General features: G+C 44.7%; 1 protein-coding gene across 1 annotated transcript in view; it reads left to right on the top strand.

Annotated features, from left to right (window-relative positions):
• The window catches only part of RFX4 (regulatory factor X4), a 99,489-nt gene that overhangs the window by 1,596 nt on the left and 74,776 nt on the right, over positions 1–23,117 (top strand). Inside the window, exon 2 of the mRNA XM_076339142.1 lies at positions 18,701–18,787. Within this exon, the coding sequence (XP_076195257.1) occupies positions 18,701–18,787 (87 nt within the window). The remainder of the gene's footprint in view (positions 1–18,700; positions 18,788–23,117) is intronic.

Raw genomic sequence — 23,117 nt, 5'->3', positions numbered from 1 at the left:
CCCGCCAAGGGTTTTCTCGCCCCTCGCCCCCAACGCGGCCCGAAGGGCATTTTGTAAAATTTAAATATTGATTAAAAACAAACAAACAAAAAAAAAAAAAAAAGGAAGAGAAGGGGGGGAGGCCGCCCGGCCCTGCTCGGCTGCGCCTGCCGCCGTCCCGGCGCGGGGGCTCGGCGCACCGGGCGGGCTCGGCCCCTCGCCGACCACCGGCGACACCAGCCGGGTTTGGGCCGCTTTTCCTGCCGGGCCCCCGGGACAAAACGCGGGGGCTTGTTCCCGGGGAGCAAGTGCTCGGCGGCGGAGGAATCGTTGTGTTCAGGTCAGAGCGTGTGCAGGAGTTACTAGGGTGTAAAAGAAAGTTGCCCTTCTGTCCGGCGGCACTGCCGAGGCGGAGTTAAGGGCACTGCTGGCAACATCTCGTTGTCGACAGTAACGGGTCTTTAGGGAAAGAAAAAAAAAAACAAAACTAAAAAAGCCCCGCGTTTTCCATCTCTGCATTCGAAATTGTCCATCCTCAGGCTGAGTCTCCGTACTATTCGTTCCTTAAATTTGGTATGGTTATAATAAATGGCAGCATGATTGATTAAGATAATATTAATCAGAAAACACTTTAGTCTTGCTAAACAGATGGCAAGAAAAGTGGAGCTTTGCAGTTGTCTCATTCAGACACCTTAACCTCCCTTTCAGAGGACTTAATCCAATTAGCTTTTCTCCTGAGTTTCAGTTGTTATGTAAAGATCCTTTTGCATGGGGGAGAAATATGGCTTCATTGAAAAAAATCAGTCATGTTTTAATTTCTCCTTAACAGTTTTTCCCTAAACCAGCGGGATTAAAAAAAAAATCCCAAAACCGCCCACGGCTCTAATTTTAAGGCAGGGGAACGGTGTGGTTCCTTCACCTTCCCCCAGCAGCGCCGTGTGCTTCCATCGAGCTTAGCTCATGTTCCCCTAACCTGGCCAGTGACCCACGGGGGCTGTCACCAAGCCTAAACCCATTTCTGGCCGTCGGGGGGCCCGGGAAACCCCCCCACCCAGCCGCTCCCCGGGGGACGGGCTGGCAGGCGGCCCGGCAGGGCAGCGGTACCGCTCCCGCGGCACCGCCCGGCCCCGACGGCCCGGCCCGGGCACGGCGCGGCCGCCCCGGCGGCACCGGCAGCGCTGGCGGGGAGCTGCCCTCGGAGCTCTCCCGCTGCCCGGCGGGGCCCGGCCCGCGGCCGGGGAGCGGGGCACCCACCCGGGGGGCGGGCACAGCCCCTCTCGGGCTGTTTGCGGCATCTTTCCCCGCATCGTTTCGCCGCCGCCGTTAACTCCGTAAGGCGCCCGCCCGCCCCCGGGCGTAGTTTCCAAAGCCCGTAGCTCCCCCGAGCCGGGCCGGGAGCCGGCGAGCCGCCCGGGGAAGTTTGCAGCCCCCGCCGGGGCTCGCTCGCCCGCCCCTTCGCTGTGGGGCACAAAGGGGTCGCCCCGGGGGGGGGGCGTGCCTGGTTTTTGGGGTTTGCGGGAACGCGCTCGCCGCCGCCTGCCCTGCGCCCGGCCCGGCTTTCACCCCGCGCCCCCGCCGGCACCCCGACACCTCCGTGTCCGCAGCCTGCCGGGGGCAGCCGGGCCGGGGACGGCCGTGCACCGGGATCCCATCGCCTCCCCCGGCAGAGCCCGCCGGGGCCCGAGGGAGGGCGGCGGCGGGGCGGGTGCTCGGGGCCGGGCGGGCCAGCACCCGCGGAGCCCCGGAGGGCGGCTGGGGCGGGGGGAGGGAGACTTCGCGGGAGATCCCGAGTGTTGATAACAGGTTTCCACAGCCGCAGCCCCCCCTAGTGACGCCGGCACGGTGAGTGCGAGGCGCTGCCGGCGGGGGGGGGTGGAAAGGGGCGTCCCGCGGCCGCGGCGGCACCGTGGGTTGGCACCCGGCGCAGGGGGAGCGCCCTCGCCCCGGTGCCCGGCCCCCCCCCCTCCGCCCCGAAGGAGCTCTCCCCCCGCGGGAGCCCCCGCCGGGCTTTCGGGGGTGCCGCCCGGCCAGGGAGCTGCGTGCGGAGGCGCGGGGCGGCATGGATTTCCCGGGGGGCTGCCACCCTCCCCGTCCCCCCGGCACCCCTGGGAAGGCTCCCGGCCGCACCGCTTCAGGGAGCAGGAGCCGAAGGAAAAGGAGGCGCTTTCTTGGAGTGCAACTTTTCTGCATGACTCAACAAATACCCCTCGTTATTTCAACGTTGGAGCCAGGCAAAAACTCCGCTGGTTTCAAAGTGCTGGATGGATGAGATCCTTGGGACGTGAAGCTGAGACTTAGGAGCTGATCCAAACCCCATTAAAATCAGCAGAAAGCCTTTCAGTGCTCTCAAGGACGTTGGGGTTAGGCCCTTAAAGCAGTTTGCGTGAACCACGAAAAGCGGGTTCCAGCGCCTGAGAGGAACGCGTTGTGGTGGTGGCCAGATTTCGGTCTATATTCTAATCAATATATGGGTGTTGCGGCAGTAGTGGGTGACCTTTTCTATGAGCTTGCCATTTAAAAAGGATCTAAGCACCGACTGAAGAGAATTAATGGCTTTTCAATTAATGAAATTGCCGATATTGATAATAAATACTTGAATGCTAGTTGGGAAAGCAGTTGTGACATTTCAGAACGTACGTATAACACTGAAGCGTGCGATCCTAGGTCTCGACTTTTTTGATCCAAACGAGTGGTTGATTTTGCTGCTGAAAACTGTTTGCTTTGCTTACGGCAACACAGTTTACTAATAGATAAAGAGGAACTCGCTATTGGCTTTTTTCCTTACTTTCCCTGAGTACTTTTCATACTCAAGCAAAAATGTGATTTGTTTTTGTTCCAGTAAATAAAAAACATTCTTTACTGTTCCAGGGTTTGTGTTTATAAAGGCTCTTGCCTGCTGAGCAGTTAAGATGATCCAATGATTCTTTTGAATCCTAAATTTGATATGATATGGACACGCAAAAGAAATACCAGTGGTCCTTTATATAACTGAACCTGACTATTTGTCTTACGTCATTTCATATCTTACACGATTTCACACGTGAAAGAAATGGAGAAAGAAAAAAAAAAACAACCAACAAAAATGTTTTCTTTCCTGCTGGTTGCGGAGTTCCTGAGGACAATGTTTGCACAGTAGGGCCCGATCCTTGGCAGCTCCCTCTGCCTTCGGCAGCAGCAGAACTGGGATCTACACGCAAGTCCCAGCACTGGATCAGGTCTTCATTCCTCAGGGGTTTTTAATAACTTTGTAAAATCCGTAGGGAATTTTTAGAGGTTTGTATGTTGGTCAAAATTACCTTGAGTTAATAACTTCATCTAATAAGTCTGACGCAGAGAAAAGAACGATTTTATGATTTATTTGTCTGCTAATGAATTAATTCTAAAATACTTAGAGAGGGGGAATTGCGGTACTTTTCACTGCTTTGCAATCTGTTATTTACCTACAATAAAGAAAAGTTCTTTAAGAGGATGGAATGAAAAAAAGAGCTAAAACAGGCTTTTGCATAAGAACAGCCAGACAACTATAGGAAACTATTTCATTTATTTAAGTTGCAGTTCAGGGTTTACGGTCCTCAAGATTTTATTTGGGTAAAACCCTCGTTAAAGAAGGGACTCCGGATTCAGACAGGTTCAACTTTTGTCTGTGAGACTGTAAAGAAACCTGTAGCCTCAGCTGGTCTATCGCAGCTGCACCTTTACTGTAGTAAACATCTATCGAGCAAAAGACCTTCTCAAAATTGGAAGAGACCATTTTGTGCTAAGACACTTGTGATGCTGTTAGAGCTGTCCCATGGAAAGTCACTGGTACAGTACCCTGCTTCCACCAGTGTCGTCGGCTTGTTTGCTTTTAGAAAATAAGGCTGTTTTTCAGCCATTGACGCAGTGAGCGTGCAGGCAAGGAAGAAGGTTCGCGTAGCTGTAAAACCTGCAGCATCTCCCAATGTAAACACCTTTGCATGTTTCTAGCTTAATTTGCAAGTGGTTTGCAAGTTAGGACAGCCATAAGGAGGAGCCTCCCCTGGGTTACTATTTCCATACACAGGATTTCACAATAGCAAAATAAAGATGAAATCGTGGGATCACTGACATGCGCGCGGTGATGAAACATTAGTTACCTCTTCAGATGAAGACTTTTGCAGAGGTGGCCTTAAATACAGCCGGGGCTTGATGGTTCACTACAATGCCTTTAGAGCAGCAGTGGGCTGTCATGTAACTAATGCAAATATAAGGTCAGTCCTTTGGGGATACTTGATGTGACATTCGAGTCCAAATAATTAGCTCACAAGTCCGCGAGCGCTGAGGTTTGTGAATTTCCTGAGTTCACCCACTTGTCTGTTTCCCTGCATCTGTGCTGGATTTGCTATTTGTTTCATTTGTTTCATGTGTCTGAAAATGAATACCCCGTACGATCTGACCCTGCTGGAGCCCAGCGCCCCGGCAGCCGAGGGGATTTGATTGCTAACATTCTAGTTAGGTAGATGGATAGCATAAAGGATATTTGATGGCTGAGCGATCCTATAGATAACAAGCGTAGGAAGGAAGAGTACGTGGTGACAATCAAGCCAGTGGAGGCCTGTGTAGTTTTTTTTAATATGTCTGTACTAACAGCTTGTTTACACACATCTTTTAGGTCCTATAGAACTGTATATATGTGTCGCAGAGTTTCTGTGAGTATTTAAAACTGTAATACAATTTGCTGTTCGAGATGGGTCCTGATCCTGCGATGGCTCCACAAGGGAGACACCTGTTGAAGTCCATGTGTGTGCCTCGGAGAGGGCAGGTGCCCAGGGTTAGCTCGTAATGATCCCTCCCAACATTGGGAATGTGTGATAACTTAATTGCAGCTATTTTACATGCATAACTAGCAGTCCTGGCCTGTCTTTATTCCTGTTTATTTTCTCCCAGGAGATCTGCAGCAAGAGCAGTTTATTAGCTGTAAAATACTAGCCAGTGTTAGAAACGGTGAGTAAAGTCAGTGCCAGAGTCTTTCTGGTTGCCGCAAGACTTGCGGTTTTATTCTCTGTATATAAATAAGTGTCGGGTTAAATATTTTTGGCCATTCTTCCCTTTGTGATAGACTTGAAATCAGGAAAAGTGGAGAGGGTTAAATAGAGCCTTGTCTCTCGCTGCACTCACTAAGGAAGAAAAAGCTCATTTGCAGCTTAAATTGCCTCAAGACTGAAACTCAGGGCTCAGCGCTGTCTCGTTTCCTTCACTTCAGCTACAGTTAAGCACTTTGTTTTCTTTTATTGGTAAGTGAACTTAATTTGTCTAAGATGGAATTTGTTACAGGAACCAAGGAGTCAATTCACAGCTATGAATGATGGGTTCACAATGAATTAGCAGCTTATCCTGAGCATTTTTGCAGAGGATCCCAAATATTATGGTAATGGAAAACAATACATTTTAGATAGCTGGAATATTCTCTGAATGAGCGATCCCCTGAAACTTACAGCCCTGGGAATTAGAGGCATTAATTTCAGAGCAGCAGGCTGGGGCATATGCTAGGATTTCATCGGTTTTCTAGGCTTGTCGTAGTCCGATGCTGCGGTCATCGCTCTGACAAACTCCCTGCTGGAGCTCTGGGTGCTCGTGAACCCCATGGCATAGACTCAAACGCTTAGAAATGCACAATCCTCTTCTCTAGGGGTTTTGATTTGCCTGTTGAGATCGTATCTAGAAAAAAGCAGATTTGCCTGGAAGTGAGAACTACAAGTTTTGAGTGTTAGAAATTGTTGCCTTTTTTTTTTTTTTTTTTTTAATGAATACTGTCAGTAGGAATAGAACTACTTGTTGTTGCTCACCTTCTCTTTGTTCTCCTTTTAAACTTTCACTCCTTAAAATAATACTATCAGACTATGCTGTTTTCTTCAGTGCAGCCATTTTGACTGGTTTGGCTACTTGGGGCAAGACTTACAGACACTCACATTAAGTCGGGTAGAACTCATTATATGAAAAATGTCTTACCTGTGAATGTGAGTTTGCAAATGAGACCCCTAAATCAACAAAACAGGCATGAGCTTTCTGTTCTTGTATAGATCTGTAAATTCAGACCTAGCTTGTGCTAAACTTGTAAAGCAATAAAATACCGGAAATGCAGTGGCAAGGGGAATTTAAAAGTAGTGAAAAAAGCCAAATGTAGGGGTAAATACAGATACCACTAAATGAAATGATAGAAGGTTTAACATACTTTTTTTTTTTTTTTTCTGAGAATCCTATTAATTGCTAAACTATTTCAGAAGTGCTAAAGCTACCTCAGCTGCAGCTGAGGAAGGGCAGTAGGGAGGGGGAGCCCAATTCATCAGTGGGATCTCGTGAGCGGTCATCCAATGCTGGGAGGAACCACCTGTGTTCGGGAGCCCTGTCCCCCATGGTGACAGCAATGCATACCTAATTCGAAAGGCCCCACAGAACATCCTTTCCACAACCCATGACACTTTCCAGCACCCTGTAACAGAGGTGCAACCTGCTGCAAAAGCTCCCATCTGTCAGAGGACAAGCAGGAAAGGCTGTGTGTTTTGCTAATATTCTAGGATCTTGCAGAAACAGGCCATTTGTTGAATAAAATTCATGGATGGTTGTAGGAAGTAGACCCAATCCTAGCCTTCAAAGGCGGGGGGGGGAGGAGCCAAACCCTCAAGAACCTGACTTGTGTGGTTCCCACCTCATCTGACATTCAGTTTAACCATGAACATGTGGCAGGATGTCCTAATTAAGCAAATGAGTATTTAATGCTGTTAGCTTCTGCAACATAACTTGCAGGTACCCTGTTCTTGGCTGTTGCCATCTCCGATGCTCAGAGGAAAGTAAAATCCTTCCTGTCCCTCTGCCCCCTACAAAACTTAAGCAACACGGGGAAACTAAAAATCCTGATTGGTCCTTAAGGTGACAGCGACCTGATAGACACTGTAAAAAAACATGGTGCAAGCAAATATGGAGGAGTCGTCCTGCTCCACAAGTGCTATGTGTCAGGGTACAGCAGTAGCACGCCGTTCTGTGAAGAGAGATGCCTGCTCCTGCGATGGGTGTTCCCTGGGTGTGTGGGCTCACATGGTGGCTGGAGGGAACGGGCTGCTTTGCAGAGCTTCACCCACCCCTCAGCTCCAGGTCTCTGTATCTCAGACCCGGCCAACCAGCAGGTCAGAGATTTGCTGGCTAACGTGCTTGGCACCCCAGGGTCAGCAGGCGAGGAGCCATGCCTGGTGCTGTGTGTGAGACGGAGATCCCGTTGGGGACAGACGTGGCACGAGAGCCAGACCAGGAATTCTTACGCTGAGCACGACAGCTCTGCAACACGCGCCTCATGTCCGTAAAAGGCTGCTGCTTCTGGGCCTCTCGGGGTAGAATGAGCTATATTTTAGTTATTAAGGAAAATTTGGCCTTATGAGAGGCTGCGTGCAAATGGCACGTTTGCTAAATGGCGTGTTGTGTTTGCACGCCAGCCTGTGGCCCAGCTGGGCCTCCTGCGTTCTCACTGTGTGACACTGCCACACACTAACTCAGAGGAGGAGCGCTTAAGAGACCTCCGAGGTCCACGGCAGAACAAGGCGGCTGCCGGGTGAGATTTACTCCTTGCCTTGTGCAGGCTGAGAGCTGGGACACCCAGCAGGGCGCTCTGCTCCTCTGTAAACTGCGCCCTGTTCTTCCTTCCTCCCAAGTGGTGCCAATAACAGATCCTGCTGGTCGGATTGACTGGCTAGCACAGGTTTCCCAACATTGGAGCTCGCATTCCTCTCTCAAACGCAGAATCGTGGGGACAATACTGGTGCAGGGGCCCCTCTAATGCAAACATTTTTTTTTAAATGAGTTGTGGTAGGGGCAGCAAATGGCCTCCATTGTGACGAGGTGGGGAGAACTGAGGAGGACTGCATTTACAGAGCGGTTTAATCACATGGATGGAGCAGCGTGTTCACCTCTCCTCCTTGCTGGGTCATTTCCACTTTGAGCTCTGCAAACAGACCATCTATTGAGCAGTTAGTATTCAGTGCTGAATATTCAATACTAGACTCTTGTTTTGGTGAGTCTTAGGCAAAAAAAAGGAGGAGGAAAGAAGACTTCTCTTTTTTCTCATGTTCCCTCCCTGAGTTTGCTTTGCATATTGTTCAGAGGAGACTGGAGGCTTCTCAGAAAAGCCAGGCTCCTAGTTTTAAAAGCACTGGTCTAGTTTCATAGTACTTTCTAACGGGAGGGAAGAGACAGTGTGGAAGGGAATAAATTCATATAAGGTTTATGAATTTGTAAGTCTAGGCACATCAGGACTGAGTGAAGACTTTCCGACAAGCACATTTAGGCTGTAAACTTAATAGCATGAAATGCTTGCTCTGTATACACAGATCAGTTCTGAGAGGTACCAATCTTTGTGGGAGTATGTTAAGATGATTTATTAATGTCCTCTCTGCTAGTTTTGGTATGCAGATATTCTCTGGGTCCATGTTGAGGGCTGAAAGAAATTTGTTTCTGTCTAGTTAGTGCCATATTTTGCTCACAAAGATGGTTGTGAGTAATGTAATGGCTGCATCGTTTGACAGTAGTGAGCAACTGCTAGTTTTGGAATAGATGTGCGTAAAGTGAGGAAAAGTGGCCACCATTTGAATAAATACAGTCTCTCTTTCCTTTGATTCACACTCTTCTTCAGCCAAGTGATTGTCTCTTTCTTACTGCTATGATTACATCCTGACACCTGAGTTTTCTTTGCACATATGTGTCTGTCTCTCTCTCTCTTTCTCTTGTTCTTTCAGTCTGCCTGACTGGATGCTGTTTCTGATGAGAAATATTTACTGTAGTCCTATTCCTTCAGGAGGTGACCTCTTCTGATTGATAAAAAAAAAATCTCCTCTCTATAGTTACTCTTTCCTCCTATACTTTATTTTTGACCATGCCCTTTTCTTTGTCATTCATCCTCTTCCTTTCCTCTTCCTTTCCTCTTCCTTTCCTCTTCCTTTCCTCTTCCTTTCCTCTTCCTTTCCTCTTCCTTTCCTCTTCCTTTCCTCTTCCTTTCCTCTTCCTTTCCTCTTCCTTTCCTCTTCCTTTCCTCTTCCTTTCCTCTTCCTTTCCTCTTCCTTTCCTCTTCCTTTCCTCTTCCTTTCCTCTTCCTTTCCTCTTCCTTTCCTCTTCCTTTCCTCTTCCTTTCCTCTTCCTTTCCTCTTCCTTTCCTCTTCCTTTCCTCTTCCTTTCCTCTTCCTTTCCAACCACCAGCCTTCTCCCTCTTCTCTCGCCTCCCTGAGCCCCACAGCTAGTGTTTCTTGCATCTCCCACCCATCTCACATCGTTTTGTCATCTTTGTGGGCCCGTCTTACTGATGTACTACCGTTTCTGTGCCAAATTGGCTTGTCTGCTGGATTTATCGGCTCCTGAGGCAGAGGGAAACATTTCATGGGTACTTGATGTAAATCCTGTTTTCTTGTTGAGTCACAGACTTCCTGTTCAGCAAATGACTCCAGCCTTGTGCACTGGTGAAGCGGAGCTGAATTAAGGAGTTGAGGACTCCATGTCTTCTCATGCACACTGGTGAGCTGAGGGACCATGGTAGCAGCCAGGAATGTTTAACCCAAGAGCTATTGAGCAGAGACTGCTGTAGGGTAGGAGTATAAGAGATGTTGTGATAGGTACCCAGAAGTGAAGGCCCTTCTCTTATGAGCTCTCTGGTGTGCCTCACATTAATTCTATAGCATAAGAAGTTAATGAAATCTAGAGCAAAAAGGGCATCGAGAGACTCTCCTTTGTTCTGGGAGAGAATAGGACTGGCAATAATCAAGGGGCATGTTTGCATTTTCTTGGAAGGAAACACTGCGGATAAATCGGAGACAATGATAGCATTTACATCGGTTCATGCAGCAGACCCTGAAGGACTGAAGAGCTATAGCACATCATGTAGAAGCATGAGGGCATGCTTTGCTGTATGCAGAGTTGGTGCTTGGAAAGCACGTGATATGTGTGATTTTCCTACTGATGAAAAGGTTGGCTGCATGTTGCACACCCATGTAAGTTAAGTGCCCTGGGAGAGCTGAATTGGTCAGATACTGGTGTCACTAGCTTAAATGATGCTAGGTGAAAGTGAGGAAATGTCACTGCGCTGAGATTGCACCAGGTGAGGTTCCCTTCCCTGTCAAATGAGGAATGGCCTTGATGTGGCAAAAACTGAGTGGCTGTTTACTGGTCTGGTGAAACTTACTTTTCAAAATAATATGATAGATAACATCTGTGTGTGACTGGGAGAGGGAAATGGCTACTCCCAATGAACATGCATACTGAGTTGGAAATGTGATAGCTGTATGATATGTGATTCCAGAGAAGGGAATGGATAGGACTTCGAAGTCCTGTCTGATCCAGGTTGGAGGCTGCCCTAAACGTCAGAATCAATATGCAGAGGAATCTTGTATTCTAGGGTTCCTGGGTGTGCTTGATCTACATTTGGGATGCAGCTTCTTAATGAGGAATATTGTTGACAGAGTGCTTCAACGGAAGTATCACAGTTAGATGAACTTCTGCATAGTACACAGAGTAACAAGAAAGAAACATCTCATAAATTCCAGTTTTCCTACCCAAGTATTCTAGCTGAGTTAAAAGATGATGAACTATGGTGCTTTTTGATATATCAACTTAAACACAGCATGCAAATTTTTTAATATACCTTATCAAGTGGGTTAACAGAAAATCAGTACTAGGAGCAAAGACCTGGCTAAACAAAATGAAAGAGCACTCACAGATTCAGGAAAGTCATTCTTTGCATTCTTATGATATCATGGTGAATTTCATGATGCTTCACCAGAATCACAAGTCAAAGAAAAAGGACAAAAACATTCCTGCCAACATCTAGTAAGTGCCCTGGACCAATGTCCATTAACCCTGGAATAGTTCCAAGAGAACTGTATGCCAAGAAACGAGGACAAAAGAAAGGACTGCAACAAGACTGCCCGACATTTTGCCCTGTTGGAAACGAAATAAAAAGTTAGATTAGCAAACAAAGCACCAAGGTATCTGGCAGCTTGTCAGGGTAGCGGCTCTACCATCTGCACCAAGGCCATGTGTCACTGTCATCCCTAAGGAGCAGGTCTCTTGGAAGAACAGAAGATGGCTATGCAGGACCAAGGAGGACACTGGCATGATTTCCTGTGGAGCTTGAAGATGTTCCTGCCAGCTCGCACGCACTGACTGAAGGATATATGCCTTGCCAGCCGATGGCATTGAATGAGGCAGTGAGGAGCAAAACCAGGCTCTGTGTGGCAGGTCCACGTCGACGGTCAAAGAGGAGCTGTTTTGTGAGTGAGGAGTGTCTGCGTTGGAGTAATCGGAGGGAACAGCAGTTGGACGATGGCCCTGATACGGTATCACAAACCTTTCATTTGACAATGGAGAGGAGGGAGATTACATCACCTATGAAAGCCTAAATCTTAGAAAATCCCCGTGTGTGTGATTAGCTGTCCCTAATAGCTTGTTCTGCTTGGTTTTAGTTGATTTCGGTAAGTTTAACACCCTCCATGGGAGCCAGTGGCTGCCAAACCCTGTCATGTTACAGGCACACAGTTGTTCATAACATTGTGCAGAGGCCAGGCTAGGAGATCTTGCTCAGGTCTTGGTTTTACAGTAGATTGAGGTTTCAGAGAAAAGGTGATTTTTGTTTGCTTTCTTTCAAACAGTGTGGTTCTTGAAAAGCTTTGAATGTGCTGCTGTAACCAGCCCTCTCAGCACTCCGGTAGCATTACACTCCTCAGGTGGTGGACGTACCTATAACCAGCAGTGCTGTGCTGCAAGGTGTGTGGGAGATTCAGAACATGAATCCTCTGCTTCTAGTCAGAGCAGGTGTGATGTGCAGCAGGTACTAGAGCAGGCTTTTAATAGTTTGAGGGTTAGACTTCAGGTTTATCTCCCAATCACTACCCCTGTCAGAAAGGGATAGTCTCTTTTGCCTTTAAGGGACTGTTTTAAACCAGTGATTTGTCTTCTAAGTTGATATGACTAATTGAACCAAGACATTGAAGTGTTATAAGGCATAGTTTTCACTTGCACCAGAGAAAATATTAGATGTACTGGCTCATTTTTTGTTTTACTTTCATCCATATGGCAGTTAGAAATCAGGTTTGCAGCACACTAGTGGATAGTCCAAGCAGACAGACTGTTCAGACACTATGAATTTAACAGCTGTAGAGGTGAGAAGTTGTCTGTCTGCAGCAATGGTGCCACACAGACAGTGTGAACAGAGGGTTTGTTGGGTGGTGGCATGTCTCAGACCATGTTCAGCAAGACAAGCTCTGCAGAGAAAAGCCTCAATGGATCACGCAGACCTCAGTATTTATTCTGAGACAGACAGCAAAAGAAACTGTCAGGGCAGTGATGGTTTCCTAAAAAAGAAAAGATATAGAATATCATCCCATCAACGCCACCGAAAATTTTAGTGATAGATATGATATCTGGCTAGTACCATGGGCTAGCAAACTAGAAACGGGAGGTTCCATGACCTTCGATCAGCCTCCTGAGCTTTCGAGGTACTGCTTTTACCGGCTAAATTTGCTGTTTGTGACCACTTTCTCTCGGCCTAACAGATCAGATGAGCAGCTAGGCAGTATTGCTGGCCAGCTTGGTACTGAGACACTTGGCAGAGATGCTGCAGGAAGAGATGAGTAACTCTTCCCTCTGAGAACGATGAACAAATAACTCAGAGGGGTGCTAAGGCTCCATATGCATGACAGGAGTTCCTCCTCTGTCACAGGAGCTGTAAAATTAAGTCTATCATCAGTTCCGAGTATTCATTTTTCCAACAGGTCCTCTTGTAAATCCACTAAAATTTGGTGGCCCCTTTATACTTGCATTATCTATGTTTTATATGCCTTTGCTCACAGTTACTTTCTACTTTTTCCTACATTTGCCTTGAGAAACTGAGGAAAAAATTACAAGAGCAGCTGTGAATAAAAATAAGGAGTCGGACTGGTGCAGCTGTGCCATCCAAGTTGGTACATGGCTCAGGTAGTAGTTTGGGTTCTGGCAAATCTCTAATTCTTATTCCAGAGGTAGCTCTATTTCAGTGACAAGCAAACTTCTGTGGAAGAAATGCTGGTCCCTGTGCAGAGCACTAGGTAAATTGTCATGCTTGTTGGCAAACCGCTTTAAAATTTGGAGTATGGGAGCCACTCTAGAGCTGAAGGTGTGTGAGAGGGATTTCTGTGTAAAACTGCTGTGTAACTTTCTGTGTAACTGCTAGGGCTGTGGTGAAATAGGTGTATGGTGATTGTGCAGACTCTGATATTGTGATTGCCACAAGCCTTGGCTATGTTTCTAGAACGTGAGGATTCTCATCTCGTACAATTTCAGTAAAAAATAGTGATTCACAATTATGCCAGCGATACGACCACATCCAGATCAGAGGATATGGCATAGCTGAGGAAAACCAGTGCTGTTAGTACCGTTGTAGGGTAATGAGGTGAGGCAAAATGCAGCTCAGATTAGGTGACCACAGAGTTTCATTCTGTCTGTAAAATCTCTTAATCTCCCTTCAGGACGCACATGCACACACGTGCCCACGGGGCTGCAGCCAGCGGCTCTGGGTAAGCTCACCTTCCAGCTGTGCAGCACAGCCCCTCCAGCTGCTTTTGCCATCCTGCTTGGGTGCCGAGCAGGACACAGTGGCTCTCAAAGGCCAGAAGAGGCTGTGATTAGAGGTTGTGCTAACACTGCAGCAACTCTTAACCCTCCTAGCAGACAACAGCTGCAGAAGCCAGTGCCGGCTGCAATCAGGCCCACCTCCTCTTCCTCTCCGCAGAGCAGAGCCCAGGTGGCTCTTCACACTCCTCTTGCTATGGCTATGCACATGTGGGAGCAATGAATGCTTTCTTTTCTGGGCTGCAAATATGCTAAGCCAATAACCATTACACAAACAAGACGGAGTAATTATCTCATTAAATGTACTGGCAGTATGCATGCACCTCTGCAGCATTCTCTCACCTCGAATGAGGCTCTGTAGGGAGAAGCCTTGCGAAGGTGTCTTCCAGGAGCAAACCCTTCCTTCTGAAGGAGATAACGTGTCAAAATAATTGTCAAAGATATATTTAAAAAACAGTTCGTGCTTGTCTTTCCTTTATGAAAGCTCCGGTCCCTGAGCAGCCCTCGTGTTTGCCTCTATTTTGGGGAGTCCCAGGCCTGCCTTCCCAGCTCAGTGTTTGAAGCACCATACAAATAAGAATATGCTTGTAGGTGTGAAGAGAAGAGCCGTGGTGGGGACAAGGGAAAGCCACGCAGGCCTCTGTTCTGGCAACTCTTAAAAACAAGCTCAGTTTAAGCTTCTGTTGTTAAAAGTGTGGTGGACACATTTAATGGAAGAGGAATACTCTCATGCTTGAGGTTCAGTGGATGTGTCAGTGTTAGCAAGATTAGGACCAAAAAGAGAAGAGGCGAAATGAGGGCCAGGAGTAGCTCCATAGTTCTTTTTAATCCATCTTTCAGCACTTCATTAGGAACAGTTTATGTTTTTTGTTTGTGTCATGATAAGTTATTCTGTCAGAAAATTGACACTGGAAAAATTATTGTAATTTGATTAATCATCTCATTTCCCTCATGTTGGAATCCTGCAGAAGGTACTATGTATTTGTATTTAGTGGCATACAAAATTACATAACAAAAATTATAAGGCTGAGGGACATAGTTGTGTGCTTCATTATAATTTACTTTTGATCCTTGCAAAATTAAATACTTGGTACAGTATTTAAAGCTGCATCTTCAAAACACCATTAAATACACCTTAGTTGCATTCTTTGCCAATAAGATTGTAATAGCTTCCATATCGTGTCACAGTACAGAGTTATCAACATGTGACTACACTACCTTTTACTACTAGATATTAGTTAATGTATTTATTTTGCCTGGATGTTTTTTGGCTAGTGCTGATCCTTGCTCAAACCACTGTGCTGGTACAACTGAGGGTACAGCATGCTGGGGCTCAGGGTGGGAAGGAGTCCTAGGGAGCAGGGAGGGGAAAAGCTTCAAGACTTGATACACCTAAAACGCAGTGAGTAAAAATACACCTTGTATGAGACAGGATGTATTTTCTTTTGCTCTCACAAGCACTTCCCACTAGAAATTTGCGTTTTCTACGTGTTGTGTTAACAATTCATCATTGTTATCAGGTCTGATATGCACTTGTGCTTAATCACCACCTGAACTCTCTATTACTCTGTGACTGTTCCTGATGTGAAATCCTCTCTATGAGAAGTTTGTAAGGTCCAAGCGCAGTAATTTAGGCTTTAGTCACATAAAACCTTCCATACCGTGTGACTCAACGCCTGTCTAGAACAGCAGGGTCGTGTGATTGGCATCAGCCTTGGGAGCAAGTGGTGAAGCCTCAGACTAGGGACACCGAGGGTTAGCCACGGGTCTCTTCCTCTGGCTCTGCAGCCGGACTGCCTGGGACAGACACCAGTGCAGCTGGGTTGTACATCCGTGTGTCGTGAGGACAAGAGCATTCGATGTGTACAGGGCTCTACCCAGTATTAACTCTGAAAGAACTTATAGAAATCAGACTTAGTTTTGACTTTTTGTTTGCTCTGCCTTTTTCTCTTTTTTTTTTTGTTGTTGTTTTTGTTTTATTTTAGGCAGGTGCTATCATGTCTGGGGTCTGTGGGTTCCTGAAGGGAATACTTTCAATTTCAGCAAAACTGTGGTTGTATTTTCTTTTAATGCCTGAAGGTATTCTTATTAATATTGGGAACTAAAAGCTTTGTAAAAATTTTTTTTTCCTTATACAAACAGTAAAAAATATCTACTTATTAATACTTATTTATTTATACTTACATCACTTGATTTATGAGATAATATAGCCTTTAAATAGCTAGTTGGTTTTGTTGCATTTTGTCATCTGCCAAATAATTTAACAAATTTGCCATAAACCCCCTGACATTTTTGCTCAAAAGAGTTAGTTTTCTTCATTCTTTGCTGCCAGACAGGTCATGTATCTTTTCAGGCTTGAAGAATTTCTATCAGCTATTTAAATGCAAGGCCACAAAGACAAAGCCAGACTCAGGCTGCAGCGAGCTGAACTGGGGTGATTGAGGACCAAGGGAGTTGCAGCACATAATTAAACAGTAACTGCACCCTACTCAAGACTTTATATCTTGCAGTGTAAACTGCTTGCTTTACCAATGAAAAAGGGGTATATATGCAGTTATCAGAGACAGTATGTGAACAAGGGTGGTGAAAATTGTTATCGAGTGACACTTTAAAAGTTTTTTTTCCTACTACTTAGGCAGGGAACGTGACTAAAGATGGCTGCTGCCAGTTCCCTGCTGCCGAGGGAAGAGGATGCATCCCAGCTTCCCAGCTCTCAGTGCCGGGAGGAAAAGAAAGGGCAGAGCTGGGCATCGGTCTCTCCTTGGCGCTAATGGCAGCCGCCTTTGCTTTTACTCCCTGCAGCTGGGCTCAGAGCCAAGGGAATTATATACAGCCATGGCTGTGCGCTGAAAGGAGGAGGAGGAGGTAGGGTAATCTTTCTCAAGGCTTCTTGCACCTCTCTCTGATGTTGTCCTCAGCAGCAAGTTTCTCTTCACCTCGTAGTGATCCGTGAGGATCCAAGCTCCTGTCCTCCAGCTCGCAGTACTAAAACGGGAGAGGAGAGATGCTGTTAGCTCAGTTTTAGGGCAGTAAAAGAAATCTGGTGCGAAGCAGCCATCTCGTGTTGGCCTTTAGATGAGGAGGTGATACACCCCTACCCGATGCAGCTGAGCAGCATGAGGAGGGAAAGCCTCAAAGTTAGAGTTGCTGCAGGCTTGTGGGTTAGTAACTTAGCAGGACCTGATTAGACAGCACAGGCCTCGCCGGCAAGTTTTAAGTTGCCGTGTCAGCAACCTTAAAGTGATTTTTATACAAGGCCATGTTGAATTTGATAGGAGAAGAAATATCCTGAAAAATCTATTGACAACAAGAGTTATTTTTGCTGATTTTCAGAGAAGTACCTCAAGGGAGCAGGCTATAGGGAAGAAGCAGCGTGGTCATGAGGTTCCGTAGGCACAGGGCAGTTTGGTGAATGAGGAAGACGCACAGAGGGACATGCTTGTAGTGATCGATGAAGGCAGCACAGCAGCGTGTTGTTTACCACGGGCAAATAGGCAGAGGGAAGGGAATGGCCTGGAGCTGCCACAACCTCTCTTACACTGCCTGAAAACCAGAAGCGCACAAAGCAGCAGTACCTGGAGTCTCGTGGCAGGGCCTGGAAATCAACTCTGAAGGGCTCTCAGCAGACCTTTCTGAAGTCCTACACAGATGCCGTTGCCCTTTTGTTTTTGTGGCAGTGCAGAGTGTGTGTGCAGAGGAATATACACGAGTTTGTGCAACTGTCTGGGTTTAAAAAACATTTTTTCTGCAGGATGTGTTTGGCCATGACTATTCATGTATTTATTTATTGGTGTCTTGTGCTGAAATGAAGTCATACCAACTTTTACCTTCTATAAACGAGATTGGGCACCTTTCCCAAGACACCGGGCTTCTGCTCTTCCTTCAAGCCTGCTGCTGTGATGGGCTTTCTCTGGCTGGCAGACTGCTGCCTGCGCTGTGCTGGTAGCCCAATGTGCCTGGGGGTTGACTTATGGAAAGGCTTCTGCAGCCATTTCCGTGTCTTTGAAGGTGTTTCTGGCTCTGGCAGTTTGCTGATGGCGAGGCCTGTTTCCCCTTATTTCTTGTGCATCTCTTCGCTCAGTGGGGTTGTTTCCCGTCGTAATGTGTGGGGTTACCTTGCAGCCTTCCCACCTATCCCTTCTTTTTCCTGCTTTGACTACAGGGAGCTCTGTGAGCATAAATTCATTTCTGCCCACGTGCATGTCCTTGAAAAATAATCTTATGGGGAAGTCAGTTTATTGTAGCAATATGCAGGGACTCCAGGCAAACTCAAGGACTCATATTTCATACTTTGTCCAAGGAAACACATAGGAAGGTGCAACTTTTGCCCTGAAGACCTGTAGCAGTAAATTCTGCGAGCCTGGTGCATCCTCTAAAGTCATCAGGGGATCTATGTTATAGCTTCCAGAAAGAGGAACAGCAGAGTCAAATCACTGTAATGCTGTACCTCATCTGACTGGCGGGAATAAATTGGAAGTGAGAAAAAGGGAGGACAGGAGTGGTTTGAGTACCCATTGTGGAGTGACAAAGGTTCGAGTACCTCAGTGGCTGCTGACTCGCTACGTTGGACCTTTAGCAGCGTGGAAAAGATCTTGGTAGGGCCTGGGACTCCACCAGGGTGAATGGGGTCTTAGGACTGGACTTCAGAGAGCACAGTTTGAGCCCCGCTGTAACAAAAATTCACGTGAATGATTGATTTTACACACATGAAGAGTTCTTTCAAAACCACTGGAAATACTCAAGTATGTAAGTCTTTGCCAGGCTAAGACTTAGAAATTAATGCGATTTATGTGTTTCAGTTGCCTGCATGAGACGATTATTTTTTTTAATGTATCATGTGATGGGGAGGGGAGAGAATATCCTGAGGACCTTTGTTATGTGCATGGAAGCGTTTCAGCCTCTGTCGTTTAAAAACAAACAAACAAAAAATGAAACTACAATGCAACAGCTAAGTTTGAAAGCAAGAAAAGATTTTCTTGCTAAATAACCTCAGACTGAGCGTGCTTGAACAGAAATGCTACAGAACACCATCTGTTGAAAACCGGTGCTTTATTTAATTTTATGTGTTGGAGGTTTATTTTCTATGCAAAGACAAACACAAAAAAAGAGCATCTTTGTTCTTTTGCAGAGAGTTGGATTGAACGATGTCTCAATGAAAGTGAAAACAAACGTTATTCCAGTCACACCTCTTTGGGGAATGTTTCTAACGATGAAAGTAAGTAACTTGTCATTCATTTAAAATGAGTGTGAACGTGTCCAAGTGCTAATTTCCTGCTATATGTTGCTACATCTTGGTGATATTTTTAGTACTCTGTAGTTTGAATAGTCAAGTCACTTGACACATCCAATAGTTTTATTAATTTTTTTTTTCCTGGAATATTTACTATTTTGCATTCTTTAAAAGGAAGTAATACTATCTATTAGTTAAAACAACCAGAAGAATTTGTGTCACTGAGTAAAGGTTGGATGACCTCTAAAATGTGCTGTTGTTATTACCTCATGACTAAAACCATCTGTTTGGCTTTTCACTGGTGAACACCATGCTGTTGAAAAACAGGAAAAATTGTGCTGTTTTTCAATACTACTATATTAAATCATACATATAAAAATCTTTATTTTAAGACTAAACAATTATCAGATTTAAAAAATCACATTTTAAATCATGATATGCTTCCTTTTTAGTCATAGAGAGAGAACAATTATAAGTCTAGCTGATTTTAAAATAGCTATTTTTTCTTATGTCTTCTAGTTATGGTAATTTTAGATCTTGATTTTTAACAACAGCAGGTAGTTAAAAAGATCTCAAAATACCTTAAAATAACCTAATTGTTTCTTTTTAAAATTGTAAGACAATTTTTAGTTTACCATTTAGTTCTCCCTGTTTATACAATTTCTATTCTACTTAATTTGCCTAAAGCAAAATACTCTTCACGTTAGTTTTTCTCTCTGTATTTCATATGTTAGTTCATGTTATAGGATATTAATGCAGACTGAATTCTTTAATTCAGAAAGACTCACATTTTTATAATATTCAAGCACATAAGTTTATAAAAGGTATTTTAAATCACTTCTTAGTTGCTGAATGTCCCTTTTACATTTTTTGCATTTTAAGAGAACTACTTTGTTTTGATGTCACAGTAAAATTACACGCCTTGCAGCACAGAGTTTTAGTGGATCACGAAACTTGCTATATCGGGGCCCTACTCTTATTTGTCCAGGGTTCTCTTTTGAGGCAATATCTCTTCTGAAGGAGAAAGGAGGTGTTTGAAACATGGTATTTATTCATGACTCCCAAGCTAAGGACAGTGGATAAAAATCCTTAAAGACAGACAATAAAACTTGGACAGGTTTGGGTTTTTGATTTTTAAAAATTAAGGAATTATAAATTAGTTTCTTTTTAAAAATAAAACTGTAGTGAATTGTAGTGAAAAACAAAAAGCATCTGCTTGTTAATTTGCATTTTATGGGAAGCTGTGAGACGAAATTCATTTCACTCTGATGCTACTGAGAAAGTGATGGAAAGAATCTGTAATGAATGAGATGTGACTTCAGACTCCTAATAGGTTCAGAATTCAGGATTCAACCCTATTGACTTTAGTAAGCTTTTCCTTAGACTCACAGTTCAAGACAGTATTGTCAAGGTCATTATTTAGCACCAGTAGCTATATTAAAAAAAATTGTAATGTCATAATTATAAGTCTCCTTCTATGTTCTGTTCTAGATCTGTTACCCTAAATAGGTTGTAGTAAAACTAGGGGTAGTTTGTTATATGTGCTTTCACTTTAAATGTGAGCACGAGAAAACTTCCTCATACCTAGGGACAGTAAGAAGCGGACCTGCATGGGTTAGTAAGAGCAGGTATTTCAGACAATGGCATTGAGAAGATAGGACGGTTGTTCATTCAGTTTTCTGGTACTGGAATTAAGGGGCAAGCGATGATAATGAAAGGCAGCAAATGTAGAACTGATAAAACAAATATATAAATGAATTTGCCCCACAATTTGTGTGCAGAAGACAATGTCACAGTATATAATGGAAACCCAAATAAGAGTGAGAGTTCATTTCATCTAGCTTCCTTCTTAATAGCCAGTTCTTCCAGATGCTTCCTTTGCACTGGTACCAGCATTTCTGCAGTGCAGATAAGAGAATCAATCCACCTGAAAAGTCATTCTTGTTTTTAGAGGGGAGGGGAGAGGGTGAAGAAGAAAGAGTAGGAAAGAAAAATAAGCCACTTGCCCAGCAGCAAGACAACCAATAATCTGTGAAATCCAGAACAAACTAGAAGTTTCACCTTAGAAATCATTGTGTTATGTGCTCCTTTCCAACCCTCGAGTTCTCTCTAACATTTCTCTAACAGTGCCCACACACCAACCAAGAAATTTCCAGACCATTGTGTCACTCTTTGTCCAGCCTCTGTCATACATTTACAAGCAGCAGGAGGCAAAATGTTTTGAGAAAACCTATGTAACCCTATTTGAATTCTTCAGAACGGTGGTCAAATCGCTGTTGTCAATGGAGCTCCAGTTTTCATCCGCAGCCAAAAGAAGGCATCATCCATCTTTCTCTTGACTACTTAGTTTTTTTGTCTCTAAATACATTAGCTAGCTGTTGGCTGTACTCTACCAGAGAAAATGTAGTTTTGATGGTGGTTTGTTTGTTTGGGTTTTTTTGGCCTTGCATCCAGTGAAGACTCTGAGAATTTGCACTGTGAACTGATAATGTTGTTACTCAGTATCATGCTTGCTCTTATGACTGTTTTTTCCTGGATGTTTTTAGAGTTCATAGTGGTTTAGGACAAGAGCAATAGTTTTGCTGGTCTCCTTTTCTATAGTTGAAGTATGCTACAGAACCATACTTCAGGCCACAGGCCGCAGGGGTCCTTTGCAGTCTTCTATTCTCATCCAGACACCTCCAGGCCTCTTGAACCTGAATTACATTGTGAAGGGAAGCAATGACTCACAGCTGTGGATTCCCATGGTCTCACTGCTTCTTGGGGCGCTTCTTACCCTCTTGGAACCTTCTATGACCTCTCCCAAAACACAGCTTTTACACTCTAATATAAAAATTCTAGGTAAATTTTATTTCAGTTTCCAGTTTTTTAAACATTTTTCCTTCCACCACTTCCACACTCTACATGTTAGTCAAAAGATCCACAGGAAAAGGGAATGGTACAACCTCATATCTAATAAATAACACACACACACACACACACACACACACACCCCCACCCACCCACCCACCATTTTCTGTGTACTTCACGTTGAGCCAGATTCTCCAGATTGAAATAGGGGTCTGGGAGAATACAATTCAAGGATTATGAAAGTTTCAACTTCAGTTCCCTGGGGAAGGAGTCATGACATTACATGATGAAGTGGAAGAGTTCCTTGTCCAAACTTTTTTGCATATTTAGAAATGTGAACGTGTAGACAACTCATATGAGATAAAAGAAAAGATTCAGACTACTTTTTGCACTTCAAAAGCATTGTTCAAAATCTGTGTTCAAACTGGCTGAAATGGAAGATTTATCCAATAGTTTCTTTTTTTGTTTGAACAAAACCTCTTATTCTTCCATTTAAAAAAATGTTTAAAAAAGAGCTACTTGATTTCATTGAAATTTTCCTTGGGGAAAATTCTTTTCCAATCATACCTACCCAATTAGAACTATGCTCCCATGTTTCTCAGAGGGTTTTAAAAAATCTCACTATTTTAAAAGCATGAAATACATGCTAATGACCCTGAATCTTATTTATGGCTACATGTAAGTAAGAGACAAGGTAGCTTCTTACTATCACTTAATTTTAGCGAAGGGCAAACCACTTTTGGGAACAGTCAGAACCTGGGCTGCAGGGGTTACAGAGGAAGAGGCTATTTCTCTGAAAGTTGTGGAGCTACCTGAACCAAGGGAAGGATTTTATCCATATAAAGCTACTAATAACATATTAGCTCCTCAGAGGTTCTCTGAGACACACAGAGGTAGCACTGGGAAGTGCAGGACTCTTCTATAATGTCCACAGTGGAAAGCAGAGCTTTAACTCCACTTTAGTTATGACAAACAGACTAACATCAACATTTTAGAAAAAGGTGTACTAATGCAGGGTCTTCACTTTGTGGATGTTCCACTTACTGTGTTTAAGGCAGCATGCTTAAAGAGGTGCTGAGCATAGCTCCTATGGTCTCCATGTCTTGCTCCAAGAAGCAAAGAAATCCCTCGAGCTGTACCTAAAACCCGACAGCAGAGTTAGAGGATACTGCTGGGAGTTCAGGGAAAGCCACAAACGCATGCATAAGATACAAACAGAACTCTGCTCTGGTGGCTTTGAAACAGAATTTTGAAGGGAGAAAGACGGAGCTGTTAGTAAGGAAACTTCCATAGAGTTTGGGAAGAAAAAGATTCTCTGATATCTCTGGGAGCCAAGAAATACTATTTTTCTAGCACATCGATGATCCCAGTTTTGAATATCTTTGAAGGCTTCTTCCGTGCTGAGAGTTTTACTTGCAACTGTCTAAGCTATTACCTGCTTTCAGCTTGGGATGAGTGCCAGGTT

Source organism: Aptenodytes patagonicus, chromosome 1 (assembly GCF_965638725.1).
Source record: "Aptenodytes patagonicus chromosome 1, bAptPat1.pri.cur, whole genome shotgun sequence".
Taxonomy (NCBI): Eukaryota; Metazoa; Chordata; class Aves; order Sphenisciformes; family Spheniscidae; genus Aptenodytes; species Aptenodytes patagonicus.
Note: the sequence above shows the minus strand (reverse complement) of the source record. Positions and strands in the feature narration are given on the sequence as shown.